This window comes from Pseudorasbora parva, chromosome 3, assembly GCF_024679245.1.
Source record: "Pseudorasbora parva isolate DD20220531a chromosome 3, ASM2467924v1, whole genome shotgun sequence".
Lineage (NCBI taxonomy): Eukaryota > Metazoa > Chordata > Actinopteri > Cypriniformes > Gobionidae > Pseudorasbora > Pseudorasbora parva.
In genome coordinates this window covers 48991071-49018905 of record NC_090174.1, presented here as the reverse complement: position 1 = coordinate 49018905, position 27835 = coordinate 48991071, and the positions used below count along the sequence as shown (strand labels likewise).

Here is a 27835-nt window from a genome sequence, read left to right as displayed (position 1 = left end):
GCAAACTCTACACTAAATAGCGTATACTGCAATACAAAATAATAGGGTAGTATAACACAATTTATAACAATTTCAAGATAACTGTAGATATTGCATTTAACGACTAAAATTAATACAAAGCAGAATGTCTTCAAGCAACAATAGGCAGTTACTGTCAATTTGTAAATTATATCTGCTAATATAATGTAATATTATGTAACGTATAGTAATTAATATAATAGGAATTTGGAATCTAATTGTGAGTTTTTTTGAATAGGCTTCTTTAAAAACATCTAAACAACACTGAATAGAAGCAGATGTGGTCATCATTTTACAGAATGATTTATATTTTACACTCAATATGGTACATCCCATAAAAATGCTTAGCAAGCGAAGAATTAAAAGTCAAACTTTTTTGTAAACATTGAACAGAAACTCGTGCTTTTTGTCAGTACAGTAATTAACACACAGCATGTTGAGTGAATCAAAAACTGTTTCCTCCCTTTTGCTGCATATGTATTAAACCTTTGAATATAAATGTACATGTTAGCGTGTAAAGCTTCATTTCCCATTATGTCATTTAAAGCAGTATTAGGGTTATCACCGTACATGGAGATCAATGTCATTATCTCAGAACACACTTGAAACAGTTCAAGCCAATTACAATTTTAAGTCCAGCTCCACATACACAACCAACATATGGATTTGGTGAAATGAACACATCAGGGGAAAAAAAAAATATTACACCTAATAAAATACATTATTCAAAATATAGTCGCATATATCTCCAATAATTAAGGCTGTAATGATGACAAACTATCCATGAGAATTTTGGGATGCAAAACATTATTTTTTTTAAATAAGAGAACATAGTATCAACACTGGCAAAAAAAAAAAAAAAAAAATGGCAAGATCTCTCCATCAAAAAGTCCTATTTTACATCTGTCCATACCTGAATGTCAGTAAGCTTGCTTTCATTTTTCAATTGTGCAATGTAAGTCAACACCTTTCATATATATATTATAAATATACATACATCATCAACAACACACTCAACACCGCTTTCATGAGTACATTCAACCTATTTTACATTATTTCCCAAGATCTCTCAGAGAGAATTATTTATTTATAAATTCATTCAAGCTATACATTTTTAGTAGTATTTAAAGGTTTCCATTTGGATCCATTTTAAGGCGCAGCCCTAAAGAGAACAAGTCGAACTCCGACAGCCGTTATCAAGACCTTTTGTATGGGATTTCACACCTGCAGACCGTACACGACAAACAGATACTAGCTGATATTGGATGACCTGATGTATGAGATTATTACCCTGTACAAAAAGGGCCACTTTTCCCAGTCCCACACTTACATTCCTGGGGCTTCAGGTCCTGAGTTTTAATCAGAAAGAGGCTGTGATGTGAAATATAATATTGTTAGCGCATCCTCAAGGTCCCAGTGTGTTACAAAACAATGGACCTAAACTAATGGGTAACGCAGAACACAGTACAGAGTGCATGTAGTAGACATTAAGTTGGCATCGCTCTAGACTTGATTTGAGGCCTTGGGAAATCTAAGAATGCTGATTTAAAATCTGTTTTTTTGGAAAAACAAAACATTCTGGGCTTATCTGTGCTTTAAAATGCTTCATATGGGGCCTTGTATAGTATGGTATTTTAATTATATTGCAGGGAACAGCTCTAGATCAGGCATCTGTCCAGTGATGGAATGAGAGGTCAGCTCATTCACAGGCACAGAGGAATGGAAGAACAGTTCAGCTGCTGAATTCTCCATGCAGGAAGTGGGAACTATCACCAGACAGATATGTAGAATATACACCTGACCAATTAGGTCAACATGTCACTAGTTAGTATAACACTGGAGTCCCTGGATGTTTGCTGTAGATCACATTTGTGTTTTTTTTCCACTCCTGCAGGACTAAGCAGCCTAGCAGTAGCCCTCACAAACCTCTTTCTCCACCTCTTATGAGATGAGAAAGAAAGCTAAATCAAAGCTGAGCATCAGGTGGGTGACTACTGTGAAACTGCAAGCGAGATAAACAGATCACAGAATGAGAGAGAGAGAGAGAGATAGAGAGAGAGAGAGAAAGAGAGAGAGCAGCTCTATTCGTTAAACTGAAAATAAATAGTGATAAAAGTAATTACAAAACAAACGAACACCAAAATGACCCCCCCAAAATAAAGCTGTGATATAAAGAAATACTTTTTTTTCACCCGAACGATCTTGATTAGGTAGGGATAAAGCCAAATGTTGGCAGTTGATAAGAAATAAACAAAGAAACTTGAAAGTTCCCGTGAAGATAAAACCGAACTCTCTCCTCAGCGTCTTAAAGGATTCTTTGTGTATTATGAGGGCTGCATCTCCCCCGGTATCTCATCATTCTCTTCTTTATTAGCCAAATCGTTGCTGATATCTTCATGGAGCCCTAGTTTTTGGAGCTCCTCCTCTGCGCTGGCCAATGACGTCACCGTGACCGTGTGTTCCTCCATCTGCTTCTGAAGGCTGTCCATCTCCTGCCTACGAAAAATGACCATCAGAGGAGTGAAAAAAGAGAAACCACAAAGTGAACGCCATCTGTTATGTAATTGTGGCAGCTTTATTCATTTATTTATTTGTGTGTGTGTGTGTGTGTGTCATTTCAGTAAGGGTTCAAATTATTTTTTTCAGTAATTTTAAACCATAAAAGTATAAATATGTAGTCTTGTGCCATTATGGATATATGATATTGTATTAGATCTCTGAAGTAAAAACTAAAAGATTTTTAGTAGTCAATATGCCTACTATATATATATATATATATATATATATATATATATATATATATATATATATATATATTGCAGAATTAGAAATTATTACAATATAAATTATAAATTCATAATATACACTACCATTCAAAAATTTCGGGGTCAGAAAATGTTTTAATGTTAACAAGACTGCATTTACTGGGTCAAAAATACAGGAAAAAGCATTATTATTGTAAAATATTATTAGGATTTCAATTAAATATATTTTTAAATATATCTTAAAATGACATTTATTCATTCCTCCAATCCTCACGGTCATATGATCCTTCAGAAATAATTGTGATGATTTGGGGCTCAATATTATTCATTATTAATATATGCTTAATATTCTTTGTGGAAACCATGATGATTGTTTCGGCATTCTTGGATAAATAGAAAGTTCAAAAGAACAGAAAAAAAAAACATACTGACCATTACTGAATGGTATATAGTAAATGTATTAATTGCTGCTTGAAACTAAATACACAATAAAGCCAAATATATTTTTCACTGGTAATCACATGGAATTGCATAGTTTGTCCTAATAGTGGGACAGTGTTACTGGGTGCCCACTTTTCTCAAGTGTTCACACAGAAAGCTATGGTATGATGTGTGCAAGTCTTACTTTAGCTGTCTCAAACAGTTGTGGAGATTATTGAGAGGTTCTTTATTGACGGCTGTTGAGGGCTTCAACAGTTCATCCAAAAGTGAGGCTGGAACAGGGCAGTCTGGGATTTTTACTGGTGTCACTGGGGTCGATTCCCCCTTTAGATCCATCCGCTGGTGTGGGGACAAAATATTGAGAGAAAATATTCCATTACACACTTGTACATATTTCAAACCTACACACTTTCATATGTTTATATGAAAATGAGTATTTGTCTTACCTTTCTGAGCCTGCTGTTTTTAAGGTCCTGTTTTAGCTGGTTGTTCTGCTGAAGAACAGTCTTCATGCTGCTCCTCAGCTCTCCAACTTTAGCCTGCAGCATGAATTTATCCTTCCGCGAGCTGTTGAGGTCCTCCTGAACCATCTCTAGCTCCACTTTTATCCTCTACATCAAACAAAAACAGCCCAGAAATCAGAAACAAAAATTAATCATAATACACATTTTCACAACAGAAGCTGACTAAATAAAGCAACACACCTGTAGCATGTCCTGCAAGGTGTTCATCTCTCTCTGGTGACACTGTTCTACCATCTCCATCTGCTGTTTTTGCGTCTCAATCTCCCGCTGCCTCTGCTCAACCTCCCACTTCAGATCCTCCACCTGCAGGAGGACAGGAATACAATATTTTAATATATACCTAGTGAAGTATTTTTAGGGCCCAAGCTGAGTTTTCCAAAGATACTTATTTATTTTTTTACCTTTGGGGCCCTTAACATGTAGCCTGACAAGCCAGACCCACATCAAGATGTTTGGTCTGGAAACTCACCATTGACAGGGCTCAATCCGAGGGGCGGGATTAAACGGTTGTCTTTCAAACTCCCTCTGCACGCAATTGGATAGCGCTACAACCAACCAGAGCAACGAAGGTGAAGCAGAGCTATTTGACAGATTAAACAGTCGCCGTATCCGGTCGGCAAAACTCCGAACACATCTTCCCTTTTTAAGAATGACTTCAGTGCCGTTCTTTGTTCTTTTCTCAGGGAAAAGCTTAACTCCAAGTCATCCAGAGTCGCGGTCAAAGCTGATTCGAACGACCGCCGTTCGCCAGCTTCTGTGTTTACTAGAAGCACGCAAGCGCAGGTCTGCCGTCATTATGTTAAGCCCCGCCCACCGACTATATACACAATGTGATTGGCCTGACAAGAGTTTGGTTTTTACAGCTCGGAAGTGTATTGAGAGTTGCTAGACGACACCTGCGGCAGATAAGATATGTTGCTGCTAGGGTGCGTCTATTAGTCTAGTATTTTTGGGCTACTTAAAGGTGCACTATGCAACTTTCCGTCCACTAGAGGTCGCCAATTCAAAACAAAGACGTAGTTTGATAACGCCAAGTTTGAGCGCAGCATCTTGGGACATGTGGTCTTCACCTCACAGCCAGTGGAAAATAAGACTCGGGCAGAAATCACATTCATGAATGCGGTTATTAACGTTACTGTAGTATGAAGCAGAGCAGGGCCGAGTGTTGTGGAGCTGAGCATGGCTGCTGGAGCGATTGTTACACAAACACCTGCCTTGCGAGAAATGGGACTTTTATCATGACGGGACGGAACACAGTCGCCAGGCGCCTGCACTCTTGGTATGAGGGGATGCAGCTCTTTTTATCATATTAGATACATTTAAGTTTGTTTAAAATGATGTTATGACGTTCGGTCAGCGGCTGTTGTGACACTTGTTCACACTGCTAAGAGTGGCACTGTAGTGACTCCTATTAACCTACAGTAACCAAAATTCATACACTTATAGATCTCATTGAGCCAAACAATACACCAGCCCAACAGGAAGTATGCTATGATTGGTTGTTTGAAAAATTCATGCTCCGGAATTTGATATACTACTCTGCAATTCTTCCGATTGCAACCAAACTCAGTCAGCATGAAGCCAACACATTGAGGATACAAAATCGTAAGAGGATTTTTGATATCTCGAATGGTTTGGCCAATGCGAGGCAACAGACGCAACAGCAGAGCAGAAGCAGCAGTACTGCTATCGCTTCGGCGGCGAGTCTAATTTTGCTGCGCAGCTTACGCTGAATTAAAGCCACAGTGCATAATTCTAAAAATCTAAATTGACCTGATTTTCATGAAAAACTATATATTTCCCTATAAAATCATGCAAGGTGTTTTGTGTTTCACAATCAACATATGACCTTCAGCGCAGTGAGAGAAAAATGCACAAAAACACTTAAATTTGTGCCCAAACTTCGAGGCCAAACAAAAGGCCTGTTTAAATGATTAAAACTAGAGGTATACCTTAATATTAAAGGGTTAGTTCACCTAAAAATGAAAATTATATCATTCATGAATCCCCCTCATGTCGTTCCACACCCGTAGGACAAACCTGTTCATCTTCAGAACAGAGTTTAAGATATTTTACATTTAGTTTGAGAGGTTTTTGTCCCTCCATTTTCAAATGTATATACGGTAAACTGTCCATGTCCAGAAGGACCAGAAAGGGAATAAAAACATCATCAAAGTAGTCCATATGTGACATCAGTGGGTTAGTTATCATCTCTTGAAGCATCGATAAAACATTTTGGTCCAATAATAACAAAAACTATGACTTTATCAAGCATTGTCTTCTCTTCTGGGTCTGTTGTCAATCCGCATTCACAACGCCGCTGACATGTTATCTGTTGCGCCCGAGCTTCGTTTAGTCTGAGGGAGACGCACGCTGTAAACAGAACAACCTTCGCAAACATGTCTAAGGATTTCGACAGGAAGACTTGCATTTATTTCCTCAGCCATATTTATTTGAATCTAAACACACGGGCGCACCAGATAACACGTCAGCAGCGTCTTACATCAGCAGCATCATTAATGACATTTTTGGGAGAACTAACCCTTTAAGATTACTTTTATCATGTAAACTAACTATATACAGCATGTTATATGCATATGTGTGTGGGACAGAGGTGAACACGGTCAGAGTATGCTGCCCAAGTGCCCATCATAAATCAAAGCACAATGGCCAGTGGCTGGAAAAGAACAGCAGAAAAGGTGACAGGATGAACGATACTAGTCTGTATTTGTAGTACACATGACAAACGCTGCCAGTGTGAAAGCACAAAAGCCGTGTGCTGCTCCCGCTCTCTCCATACGCACAGCTTCTGCGCTGCTTTCGCAATGCTTGCGCATCCAAACAGGCATAAGTTTTGCACTTAACTCACACCTCGGTTCTGAAACAATGTAACTTGCCTATCCAGACAGCATTTTAAGGCATAATGGACATATATTACAAGAAGCTCTGTGAAAAGTTCCAAACAGTGAGGTAGCGGACTAGATTTTACAACAAAGCCGCACTGTACCTCCTGGTTAGTGAGGGGCTGTTTGTTGAGCTCATCATCAAGTTGTTTTTGAAGGATCTGGAGTTGAGCGTGAGCGTCAGCTAATTCCTCTTGGAAATGAGAAACCTCCTCAGAGTGCTTCTCATCTTGAGCTCTGTCAGAGAGAGGGAGAGAGAGCAAGGAAAGAAAATTCACAAAAGACACAAACTAAGAAGTCACACACATCTCATTATCATAAATCAGAGAAGTCATTCACGCAATTTAATATTGATCTCGATTGCTGAGTCTACAGTTCTACAGTTCTCCACCTTATCTTATAACCATCAGTACATCACTCTAGAATAGCTGAACTAGGGTTAGTTCACCCAAAAATGAAATTGATGTCATTAAATGACTCACCCTAATGTCGTTCCACACCCGTAAGACCTCCGCTCATCATCAGTTAGTTAATTAGAATCTCTTGAAGCATCGAAAATAAATTTTATCAATGTATCGATCAGTGATTCGGATCACCAATGTCACGTGATTTCAGCAGTTTGGATCACGTGTCAAACTGCCAAACTGCTGAAATCACGTGACATTGGCGATCCGAATCATTGATCAATTCACTGATTCATGGCTGTTTGAATCTTTATTTGAGGTTTGAAAACAAACTCCGAAGAGAAGACAATGCTGAATAAAGTCGTATTTTTTATTATTTTTGGACCAAAATGTATTTTCGATGCTTATAGATGCACATATGGACTACTTTGATGATATTTTTATTAGCTTTCTGAACATGGACAGTATAGTATGCATAGACTGCATATGCTCTGGGAATAAAATATAAAATATCTTAAACTGTGTTATGAAGATGAACAGAGGTCTTATGGGAATGACAGTAGGGTGAGTCATTAATGACATCAAACATTTTTTAGGTGAACTAGCCCCTTTAAATATCTCGATGTGTGGCAGTAGTTTCTATATTATGAATTTCCGAGGCAGCTGTGATACTATAACCTAGAGTGTCAGGAAAACTTACGCAAGTATCTTAGCCTCTTTCTGCAGGGCTTTGACAAGCTCTTCTTTGGCCTGCAGATCTTTCTTGATCTCACCAAGTTCCAGCATGGCTGCCCTGTAGTGCCTGCGGTTATGGGCTGCCTCCAGCTTGGCCTCCGCCACCTGAACAAAGCGTACAAACATAATTTCACACACATGCACATTAAAAAAAATAAACTAAAACCTTCGGGAGTTCTCAGAGGGAACTGAAAATGTCATGCAGATGTTAAACTATATATTAACCTGCTCTGTCAGATCCTTGACTTTTATTTTCTCCTTCTCCAGAGCAGCCTGCAGCGTTTGCACCAACTGTTTCATCTGCTGGTCCTCCTCTTCTTTACGCTTTAATACTGCCTGAACCTGGAGTGAAAGATTACAGAGATGTTAAAACAAAAAATAAAGTTGTAAAAAAAATATATTAAATTCGACTTATGTGATTACATGACGGGTCGCATCACACCTGTAAGTTGAGTTGGACAAGATCTGCTTCTCTCTTTGCCAGTGCCGCCTCTAGAATATTAGCATGTTCCCTCAATGCGCTGTGGGATTTTCCAAGCCCGGCAAGTTTCCCTTTCTCATGCTCTAGCTCAAGAGCAAGTTTCTTGTTAGCATCTTCCATGCGACGAATTCTCTTTTTAAAATTTCGTGACTCTTGGAGCTATAAAAAAAAGTGAAAAAACATTTCTTAAATTTTGATAATACCACTTCTTCCTCACCAAACTTGCCCATTGGCCTCTCTGTCCATCATGGCCTAGTCCTCATATACTGATTGGTTTCAACACAATATGGCTGCAATCGCATCATTCAGGTCACAGGTGGATGCTGCAGATTAGTGAGGAGATTCCCCCTTTCTATATGTAGAGTGCTTTGAGTACCCAGAAAAACGCTATATAAATGTAGCAAACGATTCTTTAACAAATTGCAATGGACTGTTCACTATGTGGAACTTACTTGCTCCAAAAATCTTGGATTATCATATTGGCTATCAGCAAATTACATTTTTGGAGCAAGGAGGACACCGTTAATTTTTTACAAACATAAAAAGAAATCAGTATACAGATCAAGAGTTGATTCAATTATTGTACTATTATAATACTATGAAATGAATAGTGGGGAAACACTATACACCATTCAAAGGTTTTGGGCCAGTAAGATTTATTTTATTTATTTCATTCAGCGAGGACACATTAAACTGACCAAAAGTGATTTCTGAAGAATCATGTGACACTGTAAACTGTAGAAGTAGTAGCTAAAAATTCTATTTTAAAATATATATAAATAGGAATGTTATTTTAAATTGTATTAATAGTTCACAAAAACATTTAAATGAATAAAATAAATTAATGATAAAATAAATAAATGAAGCCTTGGTTGAGCGTAAGAGACTTCTTCTTTAAAAACCAAAATCCTACCAACACCAAACCTTTGAACAGTAGTGTATATATTGAGCAAGCAAACATCTTTTTTTAGAAGGAAAAAAAAAGAATAAAAACATTCTAACCTAAGAAAACGATGTGTTAATCATGTTAATTGTTGCCAAACCATACAGGTTTCTATTCGCATTAAATTAAAGCTTGTCTTGAGCAACAAGTGTCTTATTTGCCATTAAAAATAAGTTTCCTCTCACCTCGTCTTCCAGTTCCATCACTTTCTCCTGATATTCCTCCAGCTCAGTGCTGGTAAGGTTGATGACCTCCTGTAGCTCTTTCTCCAGCATGGCTTTACTCTGGCTCACTGCCTCCAGCTCTCTCTGCAGGGACTCCACCTTGGCCTGAAGTAATGACAAAAAATACCGTTATCAGTTATTAGAAAAGAAGATACACTGTAGTTACTCATGGCACCACTACAATACGTCAAGTTTTTAACAGCAAAATAATTATAATCAATGCTTTCGGGATGTATGCAACTCTTTTAACTTTGTGTTTATATTGTAGACCATCACTACTAGTTTACCTGAAGTTCCTGACTATTTCCTCCCTCTGAAACCTGAGCTCTGAGTTTGACTATTTCAGCCTCAGCTGTCTCTTTGGCGCCGAGAGCTTCCTGTAGCCGGCGGCTCAGAATGCCAACTGCGTTCTCATAGGCCTTATGCTTGGCCTTCATCTCTTTTTGTGCACTGGTCAAATCTGTGCCCAAACGCTTCATCTTCACCTTCTGCTCTGTGATAGCCCTGGAAGAGGAAAGAGCAGGTGTATTGTAGGCAAGAAAAAACAAAAAGTTTTTTTGGTCTTCTTCACCATCATATGTTCCAATAAACTTTCAGGGTCATTTTAAATTTGTTTAGTAAATAGTTAAAACAGGAAAAATGAATCCCACTGCTTTAATTCATAAGTGAACATGTACAGCTGGTGGAACAACTATTGTCTTTATGTCACATCACATATCAGTGATGTCAAAGACTGAGCAGCAAAACTATCACTATGGAAACCCTTATGGCAGTAGAGGCGGTGTGATTGTGACTCACGTCTTGGCTTCATTTTGCATTTGTTCAATCTTCTTCCTCAGACTTTCATTCTCCTCAGTCACTGATGACAGATGGTTCTGGTCAAACTGAAGAGACTGAAGCAACAACATAGAGAGTGTCAAAATATGCTATATACATTACTGTTCAAAAGTTTGGGGTTGGTAATACTTTTTAATGTTTAAAACAGTAATATTGAGAAACATGATTACAATTTAAAATATCTGTTTTCTATTTCAATATTTTTTAAATGTAATTTATTCCTGGGATAGCAAAACTGGATTTACAGCATCATTACTCCAGTCTTCAGTCACGTGATCCTTCAGAAATTATTCTAATATGCTGATTTCTTTTTATTATCAATGTTGAAAAATAGAAAAACCAGTGCTGCTTAATATTTTTGTGGTAAACTGATACATTTTTCAGGATTATTTGATGAATAGAAAGTTCAAAAGATCAGCAATTATTTATTTTTTAAAAATGTAACATTATAAATGTATTTTCTGTCACAATTGATCACTTTAATGCATACTTGCAGAATAAAAGTATTAAAAGGGTGATGAATTGAGAAATCAACTTTCACTTGAGTTTTTGATATATAAAAGGTCATGGTAATATACAATTATCCTGTAAGTTTCAGAGCTGAAAACTTCATTGTTAGTCAAAGAAAAGCTTTTACAGACACCAGGCACAGAAAACGATCGTGTTTGCATCTTGACGTCGTCTAGTGGCGAAACACCGCCTCTACAGAATAATAAGCAGGTGTAATTCAGTAGCCCTGCCCACCGACTCATGGAGGTGTCCGGATCACGCTAGCCAGCAGCAATAAACATGACGAAGAAGAGAGCAAAATATTGTGAAAGAACACAGTCACTGCATTAGCTTCTTTTAGATCCTAATATTATACGCGTGTGTTCGTTTCATTTCACTGCGGAATCGTTTGTAAAGTCTTAGGTGCTGGATTTGCAGACACAATGTTGTGCCTTCTATATTGGATCTGACAGGAATGGAGCAACAAACTTATGTGAGTAAATCGTCTTTTTTATATGTAATAGTAGTCCCGGGGTTATGTGTTTTCCAGACGGGCTACCAAAAATTAAGCCTGTCGGCAGGCCACTGAATCTCAAATAGTGAAAAAATATTCCTTTATTGATCTGGGATGTATGTGTGTGTGTGTGTGTGTGTGTGTGTGTGTGTGTGTGTGTGTGTGTGTGTGTGCGCGCATGCGCACGCCACCGATCGGGCAGGCCAAGTCATACAAAAATAATATTCCAATCAATCGCGGGTGGATGAGAAATAAATCATTGAGTTTGTTTGATAAAGACGTTTACGAGCCCTGCGGTCGAGAGAATCATTCTGGTTGCCGCTTTAAAAACAATCCCTCCCTCGTGAACTGACAGGGGAGCTGAAGCTCAATAAATATGCAAATCATATCCAATCCTAGCCATGGGCGTTTACTTCCAAATCTCCAGTGTGACACACCTATCAAAATCCAGCAATCAGGAGAGAGCCTCAAAACCAGTGTAGAGCATAGCCTATTACTTATTAGTGATGTTTTTGAATGTAAAAACCACACAAACATCATTAGTTGACCTCAGACAACAGTATAAAAAAAATCACTGACCCCAAACATTTGAACAAAGGTTTATGTAGGAAAAAGGCTGCATCCTTGCACCCGAGATGATCTTAGTAATGCAACTGGCGTGTACCTGCAGTTGAGAGTCAAGCTGGTCTCTCTCGGTCTGTACGGATTGTAAATGAGCTTCCAGGTTGTTCATCTGCTTCTGGACTCTCTCCACTTCCTTCTGCAGACGATCTTGTTCCTGCTCTGCACTCTTTTTTTCTCCCTCCATTTTTAACAGCTCCTGCTTCAGGTCCTTCACCTCCGCCACCAGACGCTTTTTAGAAGCTTTCAACTCAGAGATCAACTGTTCTTTGGAGCTGGCATCTCTACGGTAAGCTTCAACCATCACCTGCAGGAAAGAGTACAGTAGATTATGGACACTTTTTCCAAATCCCATTTGACAATTTTTTTATTCACAAGCATTAGGTGTATATTTTTTGTGGTAGAACCTTCTCATAAATAGTCTCATCCAGCAACAAACAAGTTTTGCATAATTGACAGACATACATAAATTAAACCAGTAAGAGTACTAATAAACTGAATGCGTTTTAAATACACAATCACTTTTATAAATTTATCATCAATAAATCCAATTTGTTTTAGTCTCATACATTTTAACTAATTTAATATAGCTTATTCCACAGCTAGCTTTATTTTAACCATGTTTATACTTTTTAACTAAATAAATGTAATTTTTTAAACAGATTTAATAAAATTTAATTAACAGATGTACTGTATGCTGCTTCTAAGCAATTTTAATAAATGCATTTTAAAAATATGATTTATATATTTAAGTAGTTAATAATTTTGAAGGAACTTTGGTCCACCTACCTTTTGCTGCATGAACTGCTCTTTCAGTTTCTGTGCTTGTTTTTTGAGGGTGCCATTCTCTTGCTGTAGAGCTTCAATCTTGTGGAGAGAAAGCAGGAACAAATGCAATCTGACCCGATCTTAATGTTCTAGTTACAAAATAGCCCATCACTCAAATTCAAACCTCTCACCTGGGTTGCTTTAACCTGGACTTCCTGTCTAAGCTGGTCAAGAGTGTCCGAGGCCAACAGCACTTCCTCTCCAAGCCTTTCTGCTCCTTCATCCAGCTCGCTCTTATCTGCCCGTGCGGCCTGCAGAGCCACTTCCAGGACTATTTTCTCATTTTGGAGATACTGCAGGGTTTCCTCTTTAGCAGTGGTGTCAGTTTGTAGCTCCTCCAGCTGGGCCTGGAGCTCCTGGTAACGGGCCTCCATCTGATTAAGGGCCTGTTCTTTGGTTTGGAGGGTCTCCTGAGTAGTGGTGAGCTGCTTCATCAGCTCTAGGTGCTCATGCTGAAGCAACTCCAGCTGGGCGTCTTTTTGGGAGAGAATGAGTTTGACCTGGATGGAGAAGAATTTGAGTTGTTTGAGTCATTAGGCTGCATAAATTAGGTCAACCGGGAACCCTTCCCATAAAATCTGATGTACTTGTTACATCGTAAGAGGAATCGCATCTACGCTAATATTAGTCTGTCTGTCTCATCATCCCTATCCCGAGGTTACTGTATTCAGCCGGATCTGGCCCGTATTCAGACCAGATGGTGGACCTGCACCCAGAGACGACCACAACAGCACTGAATGTCAGAGGAGACCATGACAACTAAAAAAAATATAGACAGATCCACTGCAAAGACCTTGTTGACTAGATTGGCACAGACCACAAGAACCAGAGAAGTCCTCTGCACAGACCCTATGGCCAGCTTCAAGTCCTCCCCACCAAATAATGCTGTAATGTATACTGATCTTCAAGCAGTAGGAACTGGATTAAATATTCTGAATTACATCAATCCACAATCTGACACACCATGTTCGTTTGTCTGGCCAGAGGACTAACCCCCCATCCCCACACCAATGGAGTTTGGGTTGCTTAGTTGGAGACACTTAATATTCTGCCCTATTATTGACTTGAATGAACACTATTTGAAGTGCTTTATAGCTGAATTGAACTCATTTGATAATGTATGTACTTTATGCCGTTATTGTACCAAACTGAATCAACACTGATCTAATTTCAACTGAATAATGACTACTATTGACTTTATAGAACTGCTTTAATTCTGTTTGCATCATTACTTTACATTATGTTACTTTCCTGTTTATTACTGTAAAGCTGCTGTATTGTATAAAGCGCAATATAAATAAATGTGACTTGACTTGAACATTATTAGGGGATGCTTATTCAAAATAACATATTACAAGAATAGAGCAACCCGGGATTAAGGGAGAGAACAATGCTGATTGGTTTGAACTTACAACTGTGTGTGTGTGTGTGTGTGTGTGTGTGTGTGTGTGTGTGTGTGTGTGTGTGTGTGTGTGTGTGTGTGTGTGTGTGTTTGTGTGTGCTAAATTTTGTGAAATATCCGGACACAAATTTGTATAATGACATTGGTATGACACAGGTATTACAAGAGAGGGTGACTTATGAGGACATTGCCCATGTCCCCACTTTTCAAAAGACTTATAAATCATCCAGTTGATTTGAGTTTTTTTGAGAAAGTAAAAAAAATGCAGAATGTTTCCTGTTATGGGTAGGTTTAGGGGCAGGGGCAGTGTAGGGGATAGAAAATATGGTTTGTACAGTATAGAAACCATTACGCCTATGGAATATCCCCACACTTCACAAAAACAAACGTGTGTGTGTGTGTGTGTGCGCGCGTGTACATGCTAGCGTTTAGATACCTGCTCTAGCTCTCTCTCCAGTGTTGTGGCTGTATTGGCAAGTTTAAGAAGATGCTCTCGCTCCTCCTCAAACTCTTCGAGCTTTTGCTGAAGATCTTCCTCCACCATCGTCTTTGCCTCCTGGATCTGATGTATGGCCGCTTCTTGAGTCAACATGTCCGCCTGGATAAGAATCAGTCTATTATTATTGCTTATACTTTTTTAGATTTAATCAAATTTCATCTACCTTCTTCAACCTTTTCCTTGTTTATTACATTAAGTTAAAAATAAAATATAATGCCAGACCTCTATACTCTGCAGCTGTACAGCAATCCGTTCCTTCTCTTTTATAGAGCGATGTTTTGTCTCTGTCAGTTTGTGAGACAGAGTTACGTTATCCATCTTCAGATTTTCCAACACACCAATCTGAGTCATTTGACCAGCCTGAAAGTAAATATACAAACAAATGCACACTAAAGACTGGCCATTCCATATGTGAACATTTCTGATAAACATAGGATATATTGTAAATAAAGACATTTACAATGTTGCAAATGTAGTTTTAGACAAAATGCTGAATTTCTGAAGGATCATGTGACAATTGAATCATACAATTCAGCTTTAGCATCACAGGAATAAATTACATTTTAAAATATATTAAAATAGAAAACAGCTATTTTGGAATAATGCTTCACAATTTTACTGTATTGTTGATCAAACAAATGCAGCCTTGGTGACCAATAAGCCTTGGTGACTTCTTTCAAAAGATTTTAAAAATCTTACCGACTCAAAGCTGAAAATGGTAGTATACATATTATGGGAAAACTAATTTATACTCAATCACACTTAAGCTATAACATCTTTGCAAGAGCTGTAAAAGATTCTGTAAACAATGATATCTACTGGGTCACAACATGATCATAGCGGGCCATTATACCTGCATGTTTGCCATCTCTCCCTGCAGTCGCACACGTGCCTCCTGTGCCATTGACAACTGCTGCTGGTACCAGAGGCGGAGCTGTTGCAGGGAGTCCACTTCTGCCTGCGAGGTCTTCAGTCTGCTCTGCAGAGCGTTCCTCTCACTCTGGACACGCTGAAGCTGTGTCTGTAGGCCTCCCATCTGCTGTCGCAACTCCGAGACTAGGGAAAAAACGACAAACATGGTATTGTAATAGGGGTTGCGCAGACTAGTTGACTTTAATGCTCTGCCAAGAATCTTTAAACTTGATGTTGACTAGTTGCTGATTGTGGCCTATAAGAGGGCGCAACAGGATATGAAATAATTGAAGTCAACCTTTACACTTCATTTCCAACAGTTAAAATGATAAATAAATGCATAGACCAAGAGCTCTCCACAAGTTATGTTTGATTTGAAGTTTGTTCAGTTCAGTTCAGTTCAATAATGTTGTAAAGTAAAAAAACTAAGACTGATATTGAGCATACCAACTGATCAAGCTCCACCCTGACATGTACATCTACCACTTTGTCCTCACCTGTGTTGTCCCTGGTGTTCATGCTCTGTTGCATCTCCTCCACTTTGACCATCAGCCTCTGGTACTGCTCTTCAGCCAGCTGCAGGTCATTGCCCAATGAGGCCAGGCTGGCGTTCTTTCCCTCCAGATTGGCCTGGAGATCCACCATAGCCTTCTCCAGCGTGGAACAGGTGGAGCGTAGCGTGGTGACCTCAGTGGTGAGGGTGCTCTGCCTCGCCTGACTGGCCTGGCTTTGCTCAACCTGGACCTGCAACTGAGCATTTACTGTAGCCAGCTGTGCCTGGAGCTCTGTTTTTTCTTTCAGAGCCTGGAAATGGAGGAAGATTTTAGAATGTAAGTATATTTATAACAACTGATAAACATAAAAAAGGAAATTATATACACTAGTATTCAAATGTTTGAGGTCAGTAAGATTTTTTCTAAATAAATTCATGTTTTTTTCATCAAGGGTGCATTAAATTGATCAAAAGTGATGGTAAACACATTTATAAATAATTGTACAAAACTTTATATTAAATCAAAGATTTCTGGAAAAGAAATCAGTTTCCACAAAAATATTAAGCAGCACAACCGTTTTCAGCACTGATAATAATAAGAAATATTTATTGAGCACTAAATCAGCATATCAGAATGATTCTAAAGGATCATGTGACACTGAAGACTAGAGTAATGTGCATCACTACTCATGAGCATCATTACTTCAGCTTTGCCATCACAGGAATGAATTGCATTTTAAAATGCATACAAATAGAAAGTGGATAATGTATATTTTTTTACTGCCTTTTGATCAAATAAAATGCATAGACTTACTTAAAAAATCTGACCTAAAACGTTTGAACGGTAGTGTATCAGTGGCTGTTGGTTACTGTGATTATTTTTTATATAAAAAAGTACTATAATAGGATTACAGAAAAATAATTAAAGACTTTTTTTTGCAAATAAATGTTCTAGTCAATAATAGAAAAAAGAAAATAAAGAAATGGCTATGTTAGAGTAATGTTGCGCATGAGTTATTTAACATTGCAAATATTAGATGAATTCCTGAGACTCTACTATTAACTCACCTGACTGGCCTCAGAGGAAAGAGACTCCAGTTGTCCTTCTAACCTCATTTTCTCTTTCAGCACTTGCAGCATCTCATCATGAGTCCCCATCACAGAACTCCCATATGACACACTGAAAACACATAATTCAATCATGAAGGTATAATTAGCTGGTTTCATGTTAGATAATAATGTTCTCCTAAAAGGTCTAAAAATATTTAGGGAATAGACTAACCAGAAAAAATTGCGGAACCATACCTGCTGGAGAAGCTGTCCCTGCGACTGCGAGGTTCTACGCTGTCCTCTCTTTCCTGCTCCAGCTCTTCCATGTGTCTCTCTTCAGTGGCTGCCTGCAGGACTTCCTGCAGTGATGGAAAGTGGCCCATGGCTTCTGGAGCAATCTCTCTCCCTTCAACAGTATATGGAGCCTTTGGCCTGTTCACTATTGCAGCTAACCTATTATATGTCCCTGTGGTAGACACACTACTATAGGACGAGCTATCGCTGTCATTGCCATCAGCTCTGAAACCTGATTCGCTGCCATCCACCTCAGAGGCATTGTCTCTGATTAGCTGAGATGATTCCAAATGGGAGTTGGTCTCTGAGCTGATGCTGATTTGCGAAATGGTGGAGACTGAGCTGATGGAGGAATGCAGCGAGCTAAACGATGAGTCGGCAGATGCAGAAACTACCCCGCCAGGTGCCTCTGAGCTTTTAACGTCAGATTCGGGAGTTTTGTAGTCAGCAAGAGAGTGGATCTTGTTGGAGCGAGATGATTTGGACTTCTTATCCTTGTTGGAAGGGATTCCCAGGCTTCCTAGTTTGGGACCACGAGGAACGCTGGTGCGCAGGAAAGAATATTCCTTAGTCATGGCAACAGTACTGGCCCTTGGGAGACCCTCGGGATGGAGCATGAGCTCTGGGTCCAAAGTGCTAAATAGGCGGCTCTTAGGAGTGGACCTCCTGGACTGAACAAGACAAAGAAATGATGATTAAACATAATACGAAAAAAAAAGGTAAACTATAGCAAAAACTGGACAAACACTGAATGGTTTATCTATGTCTGACATTAAGTCCATCAAGTCAATCTATAGCTAATAATAAATAAATAAAAATGTTACCCAATAATTTGCTCACCTTCATGTTGTTCCAATCCTGTTTGACTTTCTTTTTTTTTAAAGGAACACAAATTTTAATTTTAAATAAATGGTGAATAGCAGACAAAAAAATTTAAACTAATTGTTTAGCCTTCTTGAAGTCAATTTAGTGTGATGCTTCTTCATGTGCCATATTTAAATACATTTGAGAGCGGTGGTGAATTTTCAGTGAACAATGACTTCATAATAATGACAAAATTATATTAACACTTCAGAAGACTTGAAATATAGCACACAAGAAATATGGACTACTTTTAGGATATTTTTTTGGGTGGTTAACCGTGTCCAGTCTCATTCACTTTTACTGTAAGGAAACAGTTTCCTTGTGCTCCACGAAAAAAAGAAAGTCGACATGTAACGAGGGTGAGTAAATTATGCCAATTTAATTTTTTTGACAAACTATTCATTGAATTCAATATCAGTCATTTCTTAGAAACTGACAGTTCTCATTTGCTGACTCACTCGCTCTGTGTGCCGCTGTACTCTGTATTGTTTGAGCTGTTCCTCTAGACGCCGGCGAGCTTCCTGGCGAATTTTTTCTTCATTTTCCATCTCCACTGATGGCTCTTTTGAAGCTACAAGAAAGACAGAGTCAACAAATGCACAAAAACTCTTGCTACATAAAAGTAGGCAGGTGAAAAGTTCAAATATTGTCAACCAAGCTGTTTTGGATTGAATGCAACAGGCTATTAATTATACGAGGAATCATCAATCCTGAAACATGCTTGTTTGACAATGCTGTTTCTAGGGATGGAAATTGACAACTGGTTCCATTTTTAAAAAATACAAGAACTTACTGGTTCTGTTATAACACAAGACATCTTTTTTCATCTTTTTACAGTTCTGATGATAATGAGCAAGTGTCTTACAATATTAACAGTTTTAATGCACTTCATTGCAATTAACAGTTCAGTGTAAAAATATCTTTTGGTGGTTTAAACACTGCCTGTCCAAAAAAAGTCGCTGTTTGGATTTAAATAGGTAAATGCTTAAGAGTCTATGATTAGAGGCTCATTATTGCATTGGTTATTATGTTTCTAACATGTAATATGTTTGGCAACACTTCTACTAACCCTAAGTGATGTAGTGTGTACTCCATGGAAAGACATGTTGTGATGTTATTTCCATCAAGAGGTGCATACAATTTTGGTCAAGATACTTTATTGACAATGCAAGAGTCAAGCATTCTGTAAAGTCTACAGCACACCCCAAACACTTTCAATGAATTTAAGGTCTGGACTAAGAGGTGCCAATTCATATGTGAAAATTATTTCCTCCTTGTCTGGCTTAAACAAACCAAGCTCAATTTAAGATTGAACATTGGTCTGGGGAGTCTTATTATACAAATAAAATTTATGAATTAGGTTTTATTTAATTCTATAAACTATAATACTGATATGCCAACATTGTCGCTATATGATAAATTAAAATAAGCTGATAACATCACTGTTTTCTCCAGTACGACTGTACAGCCAAATCTAATTTTGTTGCAATATTATCCTGTTTGACACTGTGAAGCTGCTTTGACACAATCGTGATTGTAAAAGCGCTATATAAATAAAGTTGATTGATTGATTGATTGATTGAGTCTGCTCTGTATTTTTTACTGCACAAGAGGTGTGGCAAAACAAGCATAATTTAAAAGACTTTGTATGCAATTGGACAGTCCTTCAACCAATCAGACAAGAGGCCATGACCCATCACTTCTCTTTCCATCGTCATGTTAGCCACCAATAGCACGTCAGATGGATAAGGTCAATTTGTAATTGGATTAATAGTTCAATTGGATTGAAAAAAGTTAATGTAAACACCTTAATCAATCTGATTGAGCTCGATCTGAGTGAAATTTCGATCGGATAGGAAGGGGTGGTTTATTCCTTTTCTAATCTGATCCAACAGCAAAAAATTACCATGTAAAGACTTGAATAAAGCTACTTTCTCAACCGTATTCAGAAGTCACTGTGGCACACCCGAGTGCATTATCTTGGACTCTGTATCTTCATCCAGAGAATGGCGGAATAATGGTGGAGGAATGGTTATGTGATGAAGCCACACAGGATGTAAAGCTGCTTGTATTCTTCTTCATTGGCCAAGTAAAGTCAGTGAAAGTTCACAAAGAAGCATAGCTGTTTTATGAATGTGTATGCAACAGGGCAAAAATAACGATGGGCTCGGTTGATGTAACGTAACATCCATGGTCGTCTCCGCAAGTGTGATTGATATGACGTCATCAGATTACAATGTTTAGAGTACATGTAAACAGATTGCAATCGGATTAAATTGATTCGGAATGATAAAAAACGGTGCATGTAAACATACTCTTAAGCATCTGCCTATTTAAATCGAAACAGCGATTTATTTTGGCCAGACAGTTTGTTTTGGTACAAAACCACACAAAAACTAAATTTAAAAGTATGGGTCTAAATAAGTAAGTTACTAGAAGGAATAAATATGCTGTGGTTTTTCTTCTTCGGTATAATAAATTCTTCTTTTTTTTCTTTTATTATCACTCTGTTAAAATCTGAAATTAATAATAGCCAGGCTGCTGAGCATTTTCCAGAGCAAACTTACTAGAAGAATCAGTCATTAGAATCATTAAGGGAATTGTAAAGTGGAAATGGAACCAGAATCATTAAAATGTCTCATGATTCCCATCCCTAGACTTTTGAGAGTGAAGCTTCATGCTCATCTTGGCAAACCAAACACCATGTGATCTCTGCAACCCATAATAAGCCATTCCATCTGCCTTAGACGGAAAGAGAAAAGCACACTTCAGTTTCTGCGTCAGTTAGTTATTAGTTCAGCCATATTTCACATCCAATCCAAATTAACTTAGATACTGGCAAGACAACGTGCATGTTTTTTCTGAGAAAAGCTTAACTTTTCCTGAATCACCAAATGGCACAACAACCGCAGTGTCGCTAGCACAAAATTGTCAGAAATCAAAGCACCAACAATCACAGGAGAGACTAATTAGCCTTCAATGAATTAATTAGGGGGCATTATGCAATAAAGAGATTCCCACTAAAATCTCTCCATAAGCCTAAACGGAGAAGCAAGCAAAAACAGGTTACACCAAACGGGGAGGGTTAGCCTAAATCAGCCTCAAAAGCCAAACTGGAGGGAATTACAACACAACAGGAAGGGAAGAGGGTGATTCGGAGGGGGGACGGGGGGGATTGATTATCCAGTATCGTATGCTTACACAATTCAGTCTCCTGCATAGGAATACTTAGTCTGAGCGATTGCAATGCGTCACCCTTGTGAACAGAGCCCTCTGCAAGAACTGCCTCAGACTTCTCTAGGCTGTCATGGAAAGAGGCCACACCTGGATCCAGTTCTGCGCTCAAGGGGGTGTCAGCAAGGTGGCTGCCCGGGGAAGGAGTTGCCAGAGGTGGGGTGCTGCCTCTGTTAGCTTCCTGACACTCCACCACGGCCTCTCCGTTTGGCAACAGCTCTGTTCTGACATGACCTACAACAAAGAAAAGGGATTCAGCAAACAGTGTTACATATACAGGTGTTGTATAGGGTTTTTCAAGCCTATATTTATGGACATTTATGGACCATATTAATTAATCGACAAAAAAATAAAATGACTAAAATGGTCATTTAACAGCTGTAGGCCTAGCTAAAAAATAACGTTTTTACAACAGAGTTTTAAATTACAAACCCGATTCCAAAAAAGTTGGGACACTGTACAAATTGTGAATAAAAAAGAAATGCGATAATTTACAAATCTCGTAAACTTATATTTTATTCACAATAGAATATAGATAACATATCAAATGATGAAAGTGAGGCATTTTGAAATGTCAAATATTGACTCATTTTGGATTTCATGAGAGCTACACATTACAAAAAAGTTGGGACAGGTAGCAATAAGAGGCCGTATAAAAAGAGCCTCTCAGAGTGGTAGTGTCTCACAGAAGTCAAGATGGGGAGAGGATCATAAATTTCCCCAATGCTGTGGCGAAAAATAGATGAGCAATATCAGAAAGGAGTTTCTCAGAGAAAAATTGCAAAGAGTTTGAAGTTATCATCATCTACATTAGCCTGACAAGCCAGACCCACATCAAGATGTTTGGTCTGGAAACTCACCATTGACAGGGCTCAATCCGAGGGGCGGGATAAACGGTTGTCTTTCAAACTCCCTCTGCACGCGATAGGATAACGCTACAACCAACCAGAGCAACGAAGGTGAAACAGAGCTTGTTGACAGATTAAACATTCGCCGTATCCGGTCAGCAAAACTCCGAACACATCTTCCCTTTTTAAGAATGCCTTCAGTGCCGTTCTTTGTTCTTTTCTCAGAGAAAAGCTTAACTCCAAGTCTTCCAGAGTCGCGGTCAAAGCTGATTCGAAAGACCGCCGTTCGCCAGTTTCTGTGTTTACTAGAAGCACGCAAGCTCAACTCGGCCGTCATTATGTTAAGCCCCGCCCACCGACTCTATACATGATGTGATTAGCCTGACCAGAGTTTGGTTTTTACAGCTCAGAAGTGTATTGCAAGTTGCTAGACGACACTCGCGGCAGATTAGATTTGCTGCCGCTAGGGTGCATCTAGATTTCTAGGCTACATTTACATGCATAATATCATCCAAAGATTCAGAGAATCTGGAACAATATCAGTGCATATAAGTGCCCCATTAACACCGCCAGCGATTTTGTCGCTGCATGTCGCCAGCCCCAGAGATTCATGTCGCTAGTGGGCGTTCCCACTACGGTCCCCCCTAAACGTCATTAGCAAGGACCACCCTCCTACATTATTGACATCATTTTGCCGCTTAAAACAAACAATAGTACTGTTTTTAATACTAGTGTTTTGCAGAACACTGCAAGTTATTAGAATACATTACACACTGTACTGTAATAGACCATATTGCCAAAGTCAAATCTTACTTGATATCCCCACAATCCCAGACACGTTTTTCCATGCATCATTTTTTTTAAATGTGTCTCTGTATGTACACAGAGACATATAGTAAAGTACGGGGAAATTGCTCACAGCAAAAATCAACTTCTCCTCCATTTTGACAAGATGCCGCAGGAGCAGAACAGCAGACTGATCATGTGCATTCCAATGACTTCATTCCTGTTGGTTGTCGCTCGCGAAAATCGCTTCTCATTTGCATAAAATTGAAATTTCTCGTCTTGTGTTGCTTCACATGCCCTCATTCTGTCGCCATCGGTCACTGTCACTCGTGTCGCCGGAAGTCGCCAGCGCTCCATTGAAATTAATGGGATTGTGTCACTTTGTCGCTGGCAGTATGAACGGGGCTTAAGAGTCAAGGCCAGAAAACCATGCTTAATGCCTGCGATCTTCGGGCCCTTAGACGGCACTGCATCACATACAGGAATGATACTGTAATGGGAATCACAACATTGGCTCAGGAATACTTCCAGGAAACATTGTCGGTGAACACAATCCACCGTGCCATTCGCCGTTGCAGGCTAAAACTCTATAGGTCAAAAAAGAAGCCATATCTAAACATGATCCAGAAGCACAGGTGTTATCTCTGGGCCAAGGCTTATTTAAAATGGACTGTGGCAAAGTGGAAAACTGTTCTGTTGTCAGACGAATCAAAATGTGAAGTTCTGTTTGTAAAACTGGGACACCATGTCATCCGGACTAAAGAGGACAAGGACAACACCAGTCTCCCAGATGTTTACAGCCTGTTATAAAATGAAGAGGGGATGCCACACAGTGGTAAACATGGCCTTGTTCCTAACTTTTTTAAGATGTGTTGGTCCCATGAAATTTAAAATCAAATAATTTTCCCCTTAAAATAATATATTTTCTAATATTCTGATATTTCTGATTTAATTTGTATACATTTAAAAAATTTATGTCATCTATGTTGTATTCTGAACAAAATATTGAAACTTCCATATCATTGCATATCCTTTTTTATTCACAATTTGTACAGTGTTTCAAATTTTATGAAAACGGAATAAATTATTGTATTTAAAATTATTAAAATTAAGTCAAATGTGATCAAATAAATTTTTTTTTTTAGCATTTTATATATATATATATATATATATATATATATATATATATATATATATATATATATATATATATATATATACATACTTCAGACATTTAACTAATGTTAACAAATTTAATGTAGACATATTTGTCACCTGTGATTAATTTATTCCACAGACAGAATCGTATCTGAAATACTGGGATACATGACTTCTCATCATCTTCCCATCATGGTGAACATGTTTGTCTAAAGCATTATTCTTTTCTTTATGGGTAAAATGTTACTTTTAGCTAGTTTATATCTATGTTATGAGGTTATGATTGGTGTTTTTTGGTCATTCACAATGTTCATATTTAGAGACCAGCATTATAGCCTGAATGTTCTCCTGTGTGCACGTCGTGCAGAACAAGTCAAACAGCCCAATCGAGCTACAGTCACTGTTCAGGAAACTCGCACTGAAAGTGAGGGGGAAGTTGGTGGATATACAGAATCTAGAGAAAAATACTTATTTTATAAGGTAACAAATGGCACTGAGAAGTGGGAAGAAAAAACTTCTCAGAGCCAAGTGAAGCAGTAAACAGCAAATGTTCACTCTGAAATCTAGCCAAGTTTTAAATTAACTGAACACAACGACTCTCATAAAACAAGCTTATCAGTGAATCATACATACCCTCACATTTTGAGCATAAACTGTTCATTTATATAAACATCTGGAAAAGATGAATTTAGAAAGTACAAATAAACAGCCTCAATGTTGATGAATCCAGTCATCTAACCGCAAAATTCAGAACAAGGGTTTTTCCATCTTTTCTATCCCACAGATATGCCACAAATTTGATCATAATTCCAAATTCTACAACAGCTACACATTTTCATATATAAAGACATGATTTATAAAATATTATATTATAAATATGCAAGAAATGAGGTTCTTTTATGCTAGATTACTCTTTTTTTCTACTCATTATAATACTTTACTGTTAGATGTATTTTTGTTTATTTATTCATTTGAATAATTATTTTATCGTTTATATATTTTGTTTTATTTATTTGAAAAAAATTTAAAAAACAAAGTTAAAAAGTATTTTCTAGCAAGCCCCTGTTTGAACCCTGACTTAGAACATCATCTATTAAATTTCACCTCAAAATAACACTCACCATTAGGGATTTTCTCCAATACGAGTGATCTCTCCGACTTCAGAGACTCTACAGTACTGTTGTCTGGATGTTGTGCATTCAGCTTCTGTGGGATGGCCTCAATTGAGGCTGATTCATTATTTCCATTTTCCATATCTCTTGAAATACAGATGCTGTTCTAGCATCCATAAACATGAGCTGGGTCTCACTAGTGCAATTCAGCTTTAATTCATGCTCGGTAAACTTTGGTTGAGACAGCAGGCTGGCCTGGATGGTGCAAACGGCTTCGGTCCTTGGTGAACCTGAGGAATGAAAACATTGCTTAAAATCTTGCTTCTGTGAGAAGAGTGCAAGGTTCAGTGAACAGTAAAGGAAACAGCAGCAACAGTTATTAATAACAATTGAACATTTGGTCATGGCAATGCATAGCTGATTCTATCTAAATCATCTGACATCACGATAAGCAGAAGGACATTTTCTAAATGTCTTGATCAAGGGCAAAAATAGAAACATACAGTGAACGGGATTGAACATGTTCCTGAATCAACATCTTTGCTAATCAAGGAACAGCATTTCAATCAAGGAAACAGTTTTGAGAGAAAAGTTTACAGTTTATGCTTAAGTTTAGGCTACCCAGGGTTAGGTGCGTCTATATCAGTGTATTTCACATATCATCTCACTCTGATTTTAGGGATAAGTTATGGAAAGGGTTAGGTTGAAGGGCAGGGACAGGTCAACATTTTTGTACAGGAATGTGGTTCCAGGATCAATAAAATATGTTAATGGAACATGTCTTGCTTGGAAAAATCTCAGTGACCTGCGACATACTTATGTCATTGTTACAGGAAGTGGCACTAGTTGTTTAATTCTTTCTTTGGTCATGTGTTTGTATAAAGTGCCCTCAGAAACCTACAAATTGTTTTTCTCCCTGTCCAGCTAGATACTTCACCAAACTTTTACCATCGAGATATAAGAATGTTCTGATTTCCACTTTATTTATGTAAATTATGACATTAAATTATCACTTATTCCTCTAAAAGCATCAGTCCTCCAACCACAGCTCAATATGTCATATAAATTTAAATGTTAAATAAAAAAAAGCAGTACTACAAATGTCTTTAATGAAGAAATAATATAATACAAATATACCTCTTTTATCAGGGTTCCAATGCATCGGTAAACAGTTCCTGTATAATTTGATGCATGCATTAAAAATATCTCAACACAGTCAGCTGTCAACACAAAGGTTGTCTGTCTTTACTGAGAATAAAATTAAATAAACTAAAAAATTAAATAACATTTTGCCTTCAATAAATAATTTAGTCTCCATTCACTTACTGAAGTGAATGCTTTATTTGTCAATATTTATCCTAAAAATTGGACACATTATTGCTGACAGGTGGTGATGAATCATACTGAGCTATAGCCAAGGAAAACAAATTTATGAGAAAATGAAAGCATAATCATTCATATACACTTTTGCACATATTCGTCCTTATATAATCTTTTAAGCAACGTAGTTTGCTCTATCTTAGTTATTATATACAGGCTAATAACTAACAGGATATATTATACTGTTTTAGTGCTGTTGTACCATTTTTGTTCTTACTGCACAATGCGACATGATTATGGTGGAGGAAAGAGATTTCTGTGTCACGTAAGGCTGGAGGATTAGATTAACCATCAACACGAGTCTAACTATAGATTAGTGCTATTTAAGATTTATCAGACATGCAAACGAAGCTGACATTACTTTAAAATCAACCTAAATCATCGACATTCTCAAACTCGCATATAGACAGACCAGGCTGTCAACTGCATTTTTGATTAACTGTCACTCAACATAGAGATAGCCTACTGTCTCTTCTTTTAATGTAATGAACTGAAAATTAAAGCAACAAACAAGTCAATCATAATCAATAATCAGCAGTACGGAATAAGTGAAAAGAGATTCAGTCAAAGGGAGTTTTTTATTATACATCTCTGATCTCATTAGCATCAGCCTTTTAGCTACTTAGCCACATCGCGCGGCACCTAAAAACCTTATGCAACTGATGCTTGACACTGACACACAACCACGCTTCTGCACAGCAATCGTCACGTGAAATGGTGAACAATTAGTATGGTGATTAGAAGAGATAATAAAAAGGTAATCAAGCACCAACCTTAGACGTGCTCCTGCCTATACTACGTGGCTGTTTAGGTTCCGTCCCTTAAACAGATCCGTCTCAAAACAGATACCTCAACGATAAAGGTTCCGCATAAAGTTCAGTTGCTGCGTAGCTACCTATTTTTTTAGTCTATGGTAGCTACAGTTATATTTTACTATCGCCTACATATCGATGAAAAATCTAATCGAATAATTACCCGTTAATAAGTATACTTTTAAATTAAATACCATGCACTTCTTCCCCAATTTTGGGTGTACTTATCTAAAATAAATTACAAAATGCTGCAATATGACGTTT

At 38.0% G+C, this 27835-nt stretch overlaps 1 protein-coding gene across 2 annotated transcripts; it reads right to left on the bottom strand.

Annotated features, from left to right (window-relative positions):
• Positions 1-305: 305 nt before the first annotated feature.
• On the bottom strand, positions 306-27666 carry golga3 (golgin A3). 2 transcript variants are annotated; one of them, XM_067439350.1, is made up of 24 exons: positions 27533-27666; positions 25389-25669; positions 21443-21709; positions 18700-18812; positions 17339-18048; positions 17102-17213; positions 16038-16344; positions 15482-15684; positions 14851-14988; positions 14566-14727; positions 12859-13227; positions 12689-12766; positions 11943-12206; positions 10237-10331; positions 9726-9942; positions 9400-9543; positions 8233-8430; positions 8016-8132; positions 7756-7895; positions 6756-6888; positions 3929-4051; positions 3671-3835; positions 3409-3563; positions 306-2514 (listed from the first exon to the last, which is right to left on the bottom strand). In XM_067439350.1, exons 2-24 carry the CDS (start codon positions 25519-25521, stop codon positions 2343-2345), a joined length of 4515 nt encoding a protein of 1504 aa, XP_067295451.1. In that variant the 5' UTR covers positions 25522-25669; positions 27533-27666; the 3' UTR covers positions 306-2342. The 2 variants fall into 2 exon arrangements, with proteins under 2 accessions (XP_067295451.1, XP_067295452.1); XM_067439351.1 differs by having other exon boundaries at positions 21566-21709; positions 27533-27665.
• Between the last annotated feature and the right edge of the window lie 169 nt (positions 27667-27835).